The sequence below is a fragment of the Cydia strobilella genome, chromosome Z (assembly GCF_947568885.1).
Source record: "Cydia strobilella chromosome Z, ilCydStro3.1, whole genome shotgun sequence".
Lineage (NCBI taxonomy): Eukaryota > Metazoa > Arthropoda > Insecta > Lepidoptera > Tortricidae > Cydia > Cydia strobilella.
In genome coordinates, this window is record NC_086068.1 from 3,089,002 (window position 1) to 3,104,867 (window position 15,866).

A 15,866-nucleotide genomic window follows, 5' to 3' on the forward strand; every position below is an offset into this window, starting at 1 on the left:
ATTGATTGATTATTTGACTGGTTCTTCAATGTATGGCATAAACCTATCCCTGTCCAGGTCATATTTTAATCAAATATGAACCTCGAATTCTCAGCGGCCAGTACGTACAGCAAGAAGGTTATTAGCGGATTAATATCGCTGATTGGTATTGTATTGACATTATATGCATTTCATCTACACCTAGCTGTGTACATTAGTGTAAAAGAGATGACTATTATTTCGTTTACCAGTTTTGATTAGTCTCTGTGTCTCTGTAAACGTATCGTCTTATTTAAATGTAGGCGTAAATGTGTATGTGTGCTAATTGTCCCGAGAATTCGAACGGTAATGTTCTCAAACGCGGCTTCCAGGTCTAATACCGTTTGAGAAATAGCCCCTGTAGAAGGGATTTTAGGGGCTCTCGATCCCCTATTGTTTGTACGCCTCGGTGAACTGGCGATGAGCTTTTATCCAACATTGTGTAAAAAGATTACATGAGACTTATTACGCGAAGTAAGTGCAGAAATGAACGGAGCGTTACGAGTATTACACTTTTGTCTCAAGTGATGCTTATTGGTTCGATTGTTCTTTATTATTATTTTATTTTTCATAAAATTCTTTGATCGTATTTTTATTTTTTTATTTTATTTATTTGGGATCACCAACAGACAATACATCATGAAAAAACAATCTGTAGCTTACATAACATTGAGGTTAGATGTTTGTCCAATTATAGGTAACCACAGCTTATACCAGTATCTTAGGACATACTATATAGGTACAGTGGGACATTTAGACTTAAGCTATTAATAAATAAAATTTTACAATTATTTAACAATTATTAAAATATTAAGAGAATAAGAGCAATTTGCACTTTGCAATAGAAAAGTGATGATTACTTAATTAACATTAACATATTTTAAGAAGAGAGACAATGTTATGAGGAAAACATGCAGGGACATGAAAATACAATTTAAATGTTAATGTTTCAGCCTAACCTAACATGCACATTACCGTCTCTCGGAGTCCTGGGAGCTGAAATACTTGAGCTATTCTTATTATTGAGCTGATCTTGTGACCTAACTACGAGATTAACTCTTGGGTACCCCTAAAAAGGGAAGGCGAAAGGCGGCTCCGGTGGTCCGGTTCATGCTCTGGTCATCCTTGGGCTCATTCTACTCAGAATCGACAGCATTCTTCATCCTGCTATTAAAAAAAGATGTCCCAAAATGTCCGTTCTATTTTCACGTATTAGAGCAAAAAAATAATAATTTGTATATGCGTGGCGATTATATTATATAGTTGACAAAAAAATTACATGTCAGATTGGATAGGGGGAGGGGGGTCCTGAAAATGTCACTAAATATCACAATGGGGGGGGGGGTCAAAAACTAGCAAAACACGTATGACGTGATTAATGGATTCACCCTAACAAGAAGATTTGTCGATAGTGTAGCCTCTGCTACTCAATATAAGCAACAAACTAACAAGTCAAGTACTTTCTCTAACTACTTAAGCCGTGCCAGCAACTTAATACCCAATTTGCTGTGATACAGCTGATGCGATTATGAATGAAGTGTCTTGAGAAAATGGATGAACAATTGAACATCGGAGCGTGAAAAGAGCATACCTGGGCCACAGAATAAGTAATAGTATTATCATACAGAACGGCCACGCACCGCCCCGCCCCGACTCGAATTACCTCGCCCCGCGACAGCATATTGACGGCCGTTTGCCGGCCGCTCAGTACTGTTTTTAAGCAACTTACACTGTGACGCATGACGCGTGTACAGACGTGCCGTTCACACACACATAGAAACGCAAGTGATTCTTGACAGCGTGTCCGCCCTGTGACCTTGGTATGATTATAAGAAAAAAATCGTGAAATGGAGACGCTTCGGTCAATTATACCTAACATCGTGGACAGAAGAGGAAGGCAAAAAAAAGATTAATTACTAATTGTGAAATTACTGTAGGTGCTGTAATCCAATAATTAAACCTTTTTATTTGCGTTCCTCCAAACGGAAAAGAGGCAGGCCTTACCGCAGATGGGAAGATGACATAAGAGCTATCGCTGGACCAACATGGACAAGAAGAGCAAGCAACAGAGAGGAATGGAAGGTCTTAGGGGAGGCCTATGCCGGGAGGCAAGTCGACCGATGTCAATAAAAATACCAAATAACATATACGACAAAGAACTTTATTATTATTATGTTTAAATTAAGAATTCGACATGTTTTGTTTTTCTTTTCCTAAAACTTGACAAAAAAAAATGTAATTTTTTTAATTTGAGGTCGAAATAAATGGCTATTTTATTTTATTTTATTTTATTTTATTTTATTTATTTGCGTTCCTCTAAATTTGTCCATGAGTATATATCTAAGTCAATGAGTGTATCTCAGAAAACCGCCTCTGTTAGTCTGTATGTCTGTATAGTATAGTTGGTCAAACCAAATTGCCAGTATATAAGAACAAAAAAAACTATACTCATCCTTTTCTTTTGGGTGCTAGTACTAGTGTAAGACAAAGATAGTATGATTCTCTCTGTCTATGTCTGAAATGAGACAGTCCTTTGACAAACAATAGTATCTATACTCATACTCATTGTAAAGCCAATACACGGCAAGAAGGGACAAACTCAAAACTATGTTCAGGTACTTATAATAGTCAACATGCATTTACTCAATAAACCTATATATTTTTCCTATTACTTCCTAGTGAAATATTCAAAAACCCTGTTCCTATATTCTCTGAAACTTATTCCGTGGGTACGGAGCGGAAGATTTCATATTTTAAATTGCGTTTTCATTTTATTGAAATTTTCCTTCACCGCTCGTATTATTGTCAGTTCCTGACTGATATTTGTTGTGTAGTTGATGGAAATATACAATGTAACATTAATACTACTTTACAAGCAAGAAAAATAACAATAAAAAATAGCGGCGCGTGCAAAGTCGCGTTGTTGCCGGCTCGTTATATCTGCTACTTCTATGTGCGTGATATGTTGAACAAAATTAAATCATAACTGTTATTTTTGAATGCTGGGCCTTGCTACCCGCCGGGCCTTATATGCCTACATTAATAATTGAGTATTTGTAACACATTTTTATTTAAGAGTCCCCGGCAAGTTCGGCCAAATTGCACCTTCCTATACAAACGTACTTCCGCTCTCATTTTAAAACTACGTGTTGGTATTTCTATTATTTCTGTTCGTCGGTTTGCGTTGGTCCACCAACGCGTGCTCCCTTTGAAGCCACTCGTCATAAAGCGAAACATAGCGAGCAATCTTCGATTTAAAAATTAATACACGAGTAACCCGAATTCATATTATTTGACACGTATATAATGATTCAAAACTCATTTATTAGATAATAAGTGTTATATAATGAATATAAAACTAAAACTAAGATATATACATACATCAGATACATTTGATGTACTGTACGACATTGAGGTAATATGTATATACTAGAGGCGGCCTCTCAAAGAAAATGTTTCCGCACCTCGATGAAGTGCGTGCACTTCATTGCTACTGGCTAGCTGCGCTTATTCTTTAGCTTACTGACAGACGTCAAACGCAAAACATAGCGGACACCTCGCGGACACAATTTGTTCTCGACAGCTACATATGTCAGTGCTACCAGAAGCTCCGAGTATCCCAGTGGCCAAACGCCCTCTCTCAAAACCAATTGTGGCTTTCCATCAGAGAAGGGTTTTTGTTGGAATTTCTGATGGAAACGTGCTTATTACACTTGAAGCATAAGGACCCTTCTGTGTGGAAAGCCACAATTATTCAAGTGACAGTGCTAATACCGGCGAAACTTCTTTGACTGCGCTAAACCCCTCTATAACCTCTATTGATATATACCGGGCGGACTTGATTAAAGCCGTGAGCTCATGCCAAAGGGACTACATCTATAATTCAGTGGCTCACTTAGAGTCTCTTACAATGGTGCTTAAATTAAACATTGACAGAGACATGCGAATAATAAGGACTGCTATTTACACGAAACCACAGAATAAGTAATAGTATTATCATACAGAACGGCCACGCACCGCCCCGCCCCGACTCGAATTACCTCGACGATTGACGGCCGTTTGCCGGCCGCTCAGTACTATTTTTAAGCAACTTACTCACACTATGACGCATGACGCGTATACAGACGTGCGTATACAGAAATGCAAGTGATTTTTGATGTATAGCGTTTCCGCCCTGTGACAAAACCATATTATCATAAGCAAAACTCAATCCACACACGGCGGGAACGTGCGTACGCGGGCGCGAGCGGGCCTCTCACTGTGCCGCAGACCCGTCGGGGGCCCGCTCAGGCCCGCGCACACCCGCTGAGACCCACGCACGCACGCTCACGCACGCACACGCACGCTCCCACCGTGTGTGTACATTGAGCTTAAGATGCCTCAATCCCGGTGTTACTGTACGGCGCCAATAAAAGTTTTTAAGACCAATACGTAGTTTAAAAAAAAATAGTTCTTAACGTTTATTGTTCCTAATTCTTAAAATAATAAAAAAAATTAAAAGAGTCAATAACCCAGTCAGCCGAGTAGCTGTAGTTTACCAGTGTATGCATCAAATTGTGCAAAAACATATTCTATAATGTTATTATTATTATTATTAAGAACGGGTAAGAACAATACGGCAAGTGTAGCTACGGGAGTGCCTTTACATTGGGCCTGTTTATACATTGATTATTCTATTCGAATTTATACATGTCGCCGCTATACTTACTCAACCTCGTATCTGCAACACTCATTTGATGACAAAAACACCCGTATTCCGAATGAAAGAAAAGCGACATTTCCATCAAATGATTGTTGCAGATATGACGTTGAGTAAAGCGACGATGCTACTTGCGTTTAGTGGTAAATGTATGAACTCGCACTAAACACCAAATGCGTAAAGAGGCCCCGGTACGTAGGCCATATTAAACTATTGAGATATTATTACTATATAAAAGATGGCTTTTGATTGTTTGGTATGGACTTAACAATGAAAATGTCGCAATCGCAAGCTGTACCACGCGAACAAAACGTAACGTAATATTCATAACGCTGTAGCATAGACATAGTATATACAAGCAAAGATAGATATAACTCCGTAATAGATGGATACAGTCTTAGGAAAAAACGTGCCTCGAAAATCAAGAAAATTTGATTCTCGTTCAGAGGGCGCTACTAGCTTTGGCATACTGTCGTATAGATGGCATTGACGGTTTCGTTTGTTATTTAACAATTTTAACGCATATCAGTGAAAGAACATGGGTCAAAATCATAAAAATAATTAATGCAAATATAAAAAATCATTTATCCATATTTAAATACATTTTATCGTATTTTTATAAATCTTCATTTTTAGTTTTAAAGTGTGTCGACAGATGGCAGTGAATTTACTGGGGTTACAAAATTTACTATGACAGTACCGCTCTAGTATAAGTTACTCTATGCAATTGACGCGCCACCGAGCGATCGGGGGTAAGAGAAAGAATATTCATATAAAATACTACGCAATTTATCCGGCTTGCATGTCCAATGTCTTTTCTCTTTCACTCATAAATTTCGGTATTTCGCCATCGCCTCCTTGCTATGATGCCCACATGATGCCATTACCCGACCATGAAAAAATGCCCGATCGGTGATAAAGACAAAGCATGGCACTATTTTCTCTTTCCTCTTATAGGAATCGCAAGACTATCTTTCTCTATCAAAGAGTGTCAGGCCCTTGATGTGAGTAGAACTTACGCTAGGGTTGCCATACGTCTCATTTCACCGGGACATGTCCCCGTTTGAAGTTTGGTGTCGGTGTCCCCGCCATTCAGCAAATTGTCCACGTCAATGCCCAGAATTGCTCAAGGTTTGCCACTGCTGACTCACGCTCCGCTTCTATGGTTTGTTGACAAAACAACATCAACTCATGCCACAAAATACTGATTCTATGTGCCGGTTCTATACGTTAGTAATACCATAGAGTAACTTATACTAGAGCGGTACTGTCATAGTAAATTTTGTAACCCCGGTAAATTCACTGCCATCTGTCGACACACTTTAAAACTAAAAATAAATATTTTTAAAAATACGATAAAATGTATTTAGATATGGATAAATGTTTTTTTTTATTTTTATGATTTTGACCCATGTTCTTTCACTGATATGCGTTAAAATTGTTAAATAACAAACGAAACCGTCAACGCCATCTATACGACAGTTGTCCAAAGCTAGTAGCGCCCTCTGAACGAGAATCAAATTTTCTTGATTTTCGAGGCACGTTTTTTCCTTAGACTGTATCCATCTATTACGGAGTTATATCTATCTTTGGTAATACTAGTTCAATGGTATGGAAAAGCAGTCGTTAATTTTTTTCTTAACTTGTCTTTGACACAGAAACATAGCGTTGAGTGGCTTCGACTCTACCTATACATCACAGAAATAGAAGCGAGTCGTAACAATTCAGAGAATTTATTAATAACTTAACTACTTAATTATGTATTAAATGTTCATAGCCTACTTCTGTACAGTCAAGGGCATAAATATATATACATTCCCAAAGTGTTTACTCTACTTTTATGTTCATGTTTACTCTACATTTATGTTTATTCTACTTGGCCAATTGACATCCACTTTTAATATAAGATTTTCGATGCATTCGCGCTAAAGAATGCAAGGAGTTTATTCGAACTGCGATTAAATCTTAATTTGATACAGTAAATAGTACTATTTTGTACCATTTGGCGTTGAATCTCTAGGTCCATGAGGTCCCAGCCGCATAAGTTTTTTGAAGAAATCGCGAAGCGTCTGGTTGACGTAACTGGTGACCGAAGAGCTGGCGGCTTCCTTGCACAACGTATCAGCATTGCGATACAGTGAGGAAATGCCGCCAGCATCCTTGGTACAATGCCTCAATGGCCTATTTTAGATTTAAGCTAGTTATTAATTTAGTTTAGTTTACCTCTGTATAGGTACACTTACTACATATCTATTAAGTATGTAAATAAAGCATTTAATTTGATATTATTTTTACATCCCTTTTCCGTTATGCGTCTCGCTCGCACCGTTCCCCATTAATATTAGGTATTAATGCGAAAGTACCTCTTTAAGATTTAAGGAGTTCCCTCGATTCCTCATGGACCCCAACTTTAAAACTAAGTTTTGACAAAAATGGGACCAACCTGTAAGTATAAACTTTCAATAAAACAAATATTTCATAACGGTTGAGAAATGACTGACTCCTGGGGTAACAAACAGTAAAAAAACACAACCGAATTTGACAGTTGAATTGACCGATTCTTTTTGGAATTTTGAAGTCGGTTAAACCAAGGTTAAACACAGATATTGGTCAATATAGTTCCGGAGTAGCCTATAGATATTGTCCCGAAAATCATCACTACGAAGTCGTAGGCAGAAGCCATTGCTTTCTTAAGCACCATCAGGCGCTTACTTTAAGGCGGGTTGTATGCTTGTTTTCCACCTACTTGGTATAAAAAAGCAGGTGTTAGTCAATATGATATCATGTTCAAATCAATTTTCAAAGTTGTACGCCGCTTCAGGCTTTACATCCTGTACTTTGAGTATCCGGAACAATGCTATTCAGTGCATGTCTGTAGCCGTAGTGTTGTGCAGACTCGAGTCTTTCAGGTGTTTAGGACGACTTAGTTTTTTTTTTATTACAAAAAGGCAAGCATTTGACCGCAATTTCACCTGATGGTACCTAAGTGCCGATGAAGTCTTAATAGGGTGGATCATGCTTACGTGATGCTTACCTAAAAGATGTCTATTCACTCTCGATTTAAAAAGATCCAAGTTATAGTGGACTGGGAATAGATTTGCAGGAATGTAGTTTCTAGGGTTCCGTACCCAAAGGGTAAAAACGGGACCCTATTACCAAGACTCCGCTGTCCGCCTGTCTGTCTGTCCGTCTGTCACCAGGCAATTGTCAGATAACTCAATTTATTTACAAAAAAAACAATACGCAATTGTCTTCATGTAAAACTGATGTGTGAGATACACAAATCAAACAAACACCTGTTTCCTAAACCTATAAAAATGCCTCTTGAAAAATGAGTCTTTTCGAGTTGCGCTTAAAAAAGACTCAATACCTTTATTGAGTAGTACTTCTTCCTCGAGTTGTCCCGGCACTTTGCCCCGGCTCATGGGAGCCTGGGGTCCAGTTGGCAACTAATCCCAAGAATTGGCGTAGGCACTAGTTTTTTTACGAAAGCGACTGCCATCTGACCTTCCAACCCAGAGGGAAAACTAGGCCTTATTGGGATTAGTCCAGTTTCCTCACGATGTTTTCCTTCACCGAAAAGCGACTGGTAAATATAAAATGATATTACGTACTCGTACATAAGTTCCGAAAACGTGCGAAAAACTCATCGGTACGAGCTCTTACCGCTAGGCCACCAGCGCTTTTTTTATTGAGTAGAACTTAACTCGGGAGTTTTAATGCTCGAAAGTTTTTTAAGCATTGAGTCTCATAAAAATAGTCGAGTACATCAAATTTAGACTCGAGATACTCGATTTTCTACCAACACTATCATGCGGCGTCGCTTAAGAAATGTTTTGTACGGGAAGGAGCTGCTTTCCACACGGTTGGCTGGATTTTAATGTGTATCGACACGGGTGTCTGCGGTGCACTCATCCCAAGGGCCTGACACTTTGATACATACAAACAAACACTCGCTCACACGCAGCAACATATATGTTAAAGTATGCACAGCTATCTGTATGTTTCAAAGTAACTCTCTGTACAATTTGTACCAATATATACCTAGATTAAGAAACTAGTATAACGAAACTGGGTCCTGTAACACAGGGTTTCCTAGCTCAGGACACAGGGCCGTAATTTATTGTATACTCAAATTTGCACAATAAACTTTTTTCATTTTTCATTTTCATTTTTTTTTTGATAGAGAAAGAACAAGTCGTCGACGACGGACGGACGAGTCAATAAAAGCTAACTGATATGATTTCAATTAATTGGAATACTTATCGGTCATTCGAAGTGGCCTGGTTAATAATAGTTTATTTCTCCAATATGCTTGGAAAAGATCCCCGTATTGTAGAAAAAATAGCATGAGAAATTCGTCATGCATGGACCAGTTTCATTTTGTATGGGATTTTGAGTTTCCAAAACGTCCCGCTTGGCGCGCTGTTCAAAATCCCATACTAAATGAGACTTAACGCAAAAGCGTACGTCACATCACGCTATCGGATTAAATGTACACTAGTAGTTCTGATTAAAGGTAAAAACCCGCGAGTAGGCCGTATTTTCCGTCGCAAGTTACGCGCAACGCGCAATATTTTTAGTCCCTTCTAATTACCTAGTTTAAGGCTCTGTTTCCACCAGAGACGTATGAGGTAGCTTAGCGGTGGGAGGCTGTGTAGCGGGCTCTGCAAATAAGCGAGCGGGGTGCGGTGATAGTTTTTCGCTCGCGGCCGTACCTCGCATCGCAACACATCTTTTTTTATATGGTACATAAACCTCGCTCCGATGAGCTGTTTCCACTAGAGCTGCTAGAGGATAGGTAAATAAAGTGTTTCTATTGTTTCATGACAAACACATCCCTCGCTAAGCGTCCTCGCGGTAACATATCTCAACTACGAAATATGTTTACCCGATGTTCCATTTCACCGAACGCGTTTTTTTTTAAACAGTCAAATTTTCCAAACTTTTTCCTCATCCGTTAGGTCAGATTGGTGACCCCTTTAAAAATTTACGGTTTTCTGAAAAAACGCTTTCGGTCGCATAATATCGGGCAAATAATGTTTCGAAGTTGCAATAGGTAACCCACGCACATGTCTTGTGGAAACGCAGCCTTAGGCCCCCTCTTAACTTCCGTTTCCGCCCGGAACTCGCCATTGTCAAGCCGGAGACGGATACTATCTCGATCCGTGTTCGCTTTTTGTTCCGGCTTTGTCCTGTCAGCTTAAATTAAAGTGATTCACAGACCAACGCGTGATTAGATCGATTAACGGGGTTGGTTGTTGTTTGACGAGTTTACTATAGTATGAATTTTCTCAAATGATTTTTACGCCTCACACCCTAATCTGTTAAACAAAAGCCTTTGTTTCTTTTGATCAGCGGTTACCAATGCTACCGCTACTGACTGAACGGGAACAAACTCGTTTAAAAAGAAATATTACGGTCCTATTTATACGGTTCAAACATATGTATAGCAGCTCTGTATTCTGAGGCCACACAACCGTTCGTCCTTCATTACCCAAACTCGTTATCTCAGAATGAGCTGTTAAATTTTGAACCTTAATACTATCACGATAGTTGTTTTTTAACGACATGGTTGCTTTGGCACGCGCTCGGCACGCGACTAAGGCGCCTCTCCATAAAAGAAACAAAAGCTTTTGTTTAACGGATTAGGGTCTGGGGCCTAAAAATCAATTAAGAAAATTCATACTATAACAGTAGGTATCTAGTACGATTACCACCAGTATGACACTCACATATTCGCTAGCGTGTGCGTAACTTCCTTTCTATGCATCTCGCTAGTACTCACATATTAGTGCGAGCGAGATGTATAGAAATTAATACTAGTCGTAACGTGCGTCTGTTTGTTGCAGCATTCTGTTTGCTGACATCTGCGGCTTCACTTCGCTGTCCGACCAGTGCACCGCCGAGGAGCTGGTGCGGCTGCTCAATGAGCTCTTTGCCAGGTGAGAAACAGACAAACATACACGGAAACTGATTATAAATCATGCTATAGTCGTAGTTGTTCCATTAACCAACAAGTGTTTCCCCATGATACAATGCCGTACAAAAGCCTAAAGCGCACATAACCATGGTAAGCGGCCTTTGTAGTTAAAAATGGTGGACAATACTGTGTGTCGCTATCAGATCAGAGGAGCTGATGTGGCTGTTTAATGAGCTCTTTGTCAGGTAAGAAAACAGACAATTTGTCAGGTAAGAAAACAGACAAACATACACGGAGACTGATTATAAAGCATGCTATAGTCATAGTTGTTCCATTAATCAACAAGTGTTTCCCCATGATACAATGCCGTACAAAAGCCTAAAGCGCACATAACCATGGTAAGCGGCCTTTGTACTTAAAAATGGTGGCCAATACTTTCATTTTTTTTGTTCGTTTTGTTACGGTCATAGAAGGTTGTATTGAAAACCGTAACCAGACCAGACGGAGAAGGAAAATTTTTGGAACACATTTTTTCGCAGTTAAAATGGAATTTTAAGCTCGTGATTCTGAGTAGAAATAATATAAAAATTCCCAATTGTAACAAAAATTCTTGGTAGGTACAACTTTAAATAGAAATGCCCTTTTATGTCATACAAGGTATATGTATGTATACAGGGTGGCTAAAAGATATATGCATTCCCATTGCCAGGGCGGTTTTGGGATTATACTGAGCAACTTTTACTATGGGACCAACCATGAAATCACGAAAAAAAATTACCCTCCCATAGAAAATGGACCAGCCAAAATGTATGAAACAGCCAAATTTTTTTCGCGATTTCGGGGTTGGTCCCATAGTAAAAGTTGCTCAGTGCAAAACCTCCTTGGCAACGGGAATGCACTTATTTTTTATCCACCGTGTATATAGAGCATTTTCACAAACCTACTCAACCTATCTTATGTTTATCTGCAAAAACCCTACTGACACACTAAGCTTTATATCATGCTAGTCTATTTTGTTATGCACCGTGCATGCAAAATATTTTCGCAGCGTCCGAGGCTGCAAAATATGTAGATGCACATTTTGCATTTCTCATTATACCGGGATTCACTGGAGGGCTCCAGTTGCAAGCAAATTAACGTGGACATTGACTGAGTGCCGTACAAGCTGTGGCAAATAAAGTGGTTACAAAGTGGGGAAAAATATTGGCATCTATGCGCAAATTATAAGATTTTAGAGGGCTCACTAACTCATCATTCGCTTGCCCTTGTCCCATTCACTTGGGGTCCGCGCAGCATGTCTTTTTCTTCCATCTCTGTCACCCGTCATCTCATAATTCACTTGCGTTCGTTTCATATCATCTCTCACATAGTACAATTATGAACAAGGAGTGAAAATTCCCGATAAAAAAGCTTGAAATTACCAAAACTTCTATGCATTTGACATTTTGAAAAACCTCCATCTACACTAGCGCCCCGAGCGGCGATTAATCAAAGATTATAAAGATTATATTAATCAAAGATGGACAAAGATTTACCACAATTATGAACAAGGAGTGAAAATTCCCGATAAAAAAGCTTGAAATTACCAAAACTTCTATGCATTTGACATTTTGAAAAACCTCCATCTACACTAGCGCCCCGAGCGGCGAAATTAAACGCGGTAGCCCTCACTGATTAATTTATTAATTCACGCAAAACATTGTATGGACCATGGTCGAAATAGACTTAACAAGTTACAATGAAAATGAACACACAAATCTCTACTTAATATTATAAAAGCAAAAAAGTATGTCTGTTAGGTAACAGGACGCGAAGACGTGAACGTGAAGAGGTCTTCACGCTTAAACCGCTGAACCGATTTAAATGAAATTTAGTATAGAGATGGATGGAGGCCCGTATAAATTCATAGTATAGTTTTTATTTTTATCAATCATCATCATCATCCCACGCAGATAAAGTCGCGGGCAGTTAGCGAGTTTATAACTTAAAAATTACAAGTCTTTTTTTCTGGAATTCACCCTGTAAGCTGTTTGCAATTGAGTAGGTACTCTAGTACTAAGTGGGGGGGACTGGGAGGCACTTTAACGGCTTCCACGAAATTGCGGGCAGCAGCTAGTAATGTAATAAACCTCTGTAGCAAGTTTCTAGAATCGAAGCCAGTACCACAGGGCGGACACGCTATACATCAAAAATCACTTGCGTTTCTATGTGCGAACGGCACGTCTGTACTGTACACGCGTCATGCGAGTGAGTTGCTTAAAAATAGTACTGAGCGGCCGGCAAACGGCCGTCAATCTGGTGTCGCGGGGCGAGGTAATTCGAGTCGGGGCGGGGCGGTGCGTGGCCGTTCTATATGATAATACTATTACTTATTCTGTGTCGTAAGGTACGCCAGTACGTAAGTACAGTAAGGTTCAAAAGTGACACTTGTTTGGTGCAACCGACGCTTAGTCGTCAATTAAAGCGTTCGGGTGCAACCACAGATCTATATTTACCGATAGATAGAGTATACAAATACAGCGCCGGTAGTCTAGCGGTAAGAGATTGCGACTTTACCTCAGTGCCCTGTTTATCAAAAGCTTGTAGCTTATAATACAAGCGGAACTCACTTTTTGACAGCTTTTGTTAGAAAGGGACTTCCACTTGTATTACAAGCTACAAGCTTTTGATAAACAGAGCACTGGACGTCGCGGTTTCAAACGCCATCTCGCACCAATTGGTTTTTCGGAACTTATGTACGAGTACAGTCGCCATCAGATATATCGGAGCGGCCGAGGTGTTCAAAAATATCTGAACACGCACTTAACGCCTTGACAATAGAGGCGTGTACAGATATTTGTGAGCACCTTGGCCGCTCCGATATATCTGATGGCGACTGTACCAATTGGTTTTTCGAAACTTATGTACGATATATCATTTGATATTTACCAGTCGCTTTTCGGTGAAGGAAAAAAACAAGGACGTTTTCCTTCTAAGTTAGTTGGTCAGATGGCAGTCGCTTTCGTAAAAACCAGCTCCACCAGGTTCATGAGATACAACCTGGTGACAGACAGACGGACAGAGGAGTCTTAGTAATAGGGTCCCTACGGGTACGGAACCCTAAAAAGCCGGAAGCCTCTTGAACCATGAGCAAGAAATAGGAGCACTATCGACTCGACGACAGTACTATCAAAAACCGGCATAGAACTCTCAACTCTATTCATTCAAGTATAGGGTTCATTTTTCAAGCGGTCTTTACTACAATCAGTGGCCAAACTTTTGTTTCTATTTTCAACTTTTTCGGGAATCAATTAAAGCGTTTTCCGGCTGAGTGCTCTCTTTTCATTCAGGTGATAGTATTTTGTTATTAAATTTTGAACTCTATTTGAACAGTTCTAGAGTCGTGTTTAGATTGGGTGGGGAATGTACTGTCGAATACAGACTGTCCTATTTTTTTTTCTTATTAGATTAATTCAAAAAGTTTATTATTCGATGAAGAAGACAGTACCTAACGAATTATGCTAGAACTACTGTATAACAGAAAAGTAATTAACAGTGAATAAAGTTTTCACCTTGCGCCCGCGTGACGGCGTCACCCTACCGTGCCACCAGATATTTTTATCTTTTTGTAAGTATATTATACTTATTTTAGTAAAAAAACCGGCCAAGTGCGAGTCGGACTCGCGTTCCACGGGTTCCGTATATTACACAATTTAAACAATGTACTTATTTTTCATGTGAACGTGAGTGAAATGTCTTTAAAAAACCTGTAGGGGTCGGACAAAAACTAAGTAATTAAGTCCGACTCACGCATGACTGCAATTTCTAATAGGTTTTCCTGTAATCTATAGGTAAAAATCTATTTTGTTTATTTTATTTCAAAATTTTAGACCCAGTAGTTTCGGAGATAAAGGAGGGGGATGGTCATTTTTTTCCTATTTTCTTGAATAACTTGAAATAATTATAAAAAATATATATTTGAGATTCTTACAATGAGCTCTTTCATTTGATATATAACACGATATAGTTTGAAAAACTTTATTTTTTAATTTTCTCATTTACCCCCCAAAAGTGGCCCTCATGTTTAAAATTCATTTGTTTGCGTTACATGTCCGTCTTTGGGTCACAAACTTACATATGTATACCAAATTTCAACTTAATTGGTCCAGTAGTTTCGGAGAAAATAGGCTGTGACAGACGGACAGACGCACGAGTGATCCTATGAGGGTTCAGTTTTTTCCTTTTGAGGTACGGAACCCTAAAAACATAATGCGCATTAGATCCAATGAGTGATACATGGGCTATCCAAGTATCCACCCTATCTGCAACCTTTTAAAAACAGAACTAGCAGCAAAAACAAACTTTGCTCATTTGCACAACTATTGTGACCTAAATCCAGATAAGTGACGTATAAAAGTAGCACTGTCAACATTTTAATAAATAGTTCACTACATAGTCTCGCTTGGACTCTATTATTATTAGCTTTCGTACAATATAGGTACTATGAAACTAACTTTTACCACGGTTAAAATATCTAGGTTCAGTATTTTAACTGAACCTCTAGTCACAGAATAAGTAATAGTATTATCATACAGAACGGCCCCGCACCGGCCCGCCCCGACTCGTATTACCTCGCCTCGCGACAGGAGATTGACGGACGCTTGCCGGCCGCTCAGTACTATTTTTAAGCAACTTACACTATGACGCATGACGCGTGTACAGACGTGCCGTTCACACATAGAAACGCAAGTGATTTTTGATGTATAGCGTGTCCGCACTGTGACAGAGCCCCTAGTGTAAATTGCATTCAATAGCGTGACATTGATGTGCGTTCGCGTTTGCGTTATGTCTATTTTTGTATAAGATTTTGAACAACGCGCTAAATATCTCTCTCTCTCTCTCTCTCTCTCTCTCTCTCTCTCTCTCCTCTTTTCTCTCTCTCTCTCTTTCTTTTCTTTTTTTTCTCTTTCTTTTTTGTTTCTCCACTTTTTTCTCTGGAATTACATGAGAATCATCGCTTATTATGTTGTTGTATACTTAAATAAACACAAAGTATTGAAATGAAACAAATAACCACTGAAAAATATTATTACTAATAAGATTTTCATCAATAATCGCAGTAACGAACGGATCACCTCAAAAACATTACATTTAAACGTTGTATATTACGCAGTGAACTAATGTGGAAGTGTGCGGATAATAAAGAATTAATCTTGATACGAGTTCAACCTCCATTCTGGCTTCAAC

The 15,866-nt window shown here is 39.1% G+C and overlaps 1 protein-coding gene across 3 annotated transcripts in view; it reads left to right on the forward strand.

Annotated features, from left to right (window-relative positions):
* LOC134754539 (adenylate cyclase type 6) overlaps positions 1-15,866 on the forward strand; it is a 364,633-nt gene that overhangs the window by 298,032 nt on the left and 50,735 nt on the right. For all 3 annotated transcript variants that reach the window (XM_063690838.1, XM_063690837.1, XM_063690839.1), the window contains exon 12: positions 10,570-10,662. In XM_063690838.1, coding sequence (XP_063546908.1) covers positions 10,570-10,662 — 93 coding nt within the window. The remainder of the gene's footprint in view (positions 1-10,569; positions 10,663-15,866) is intronic.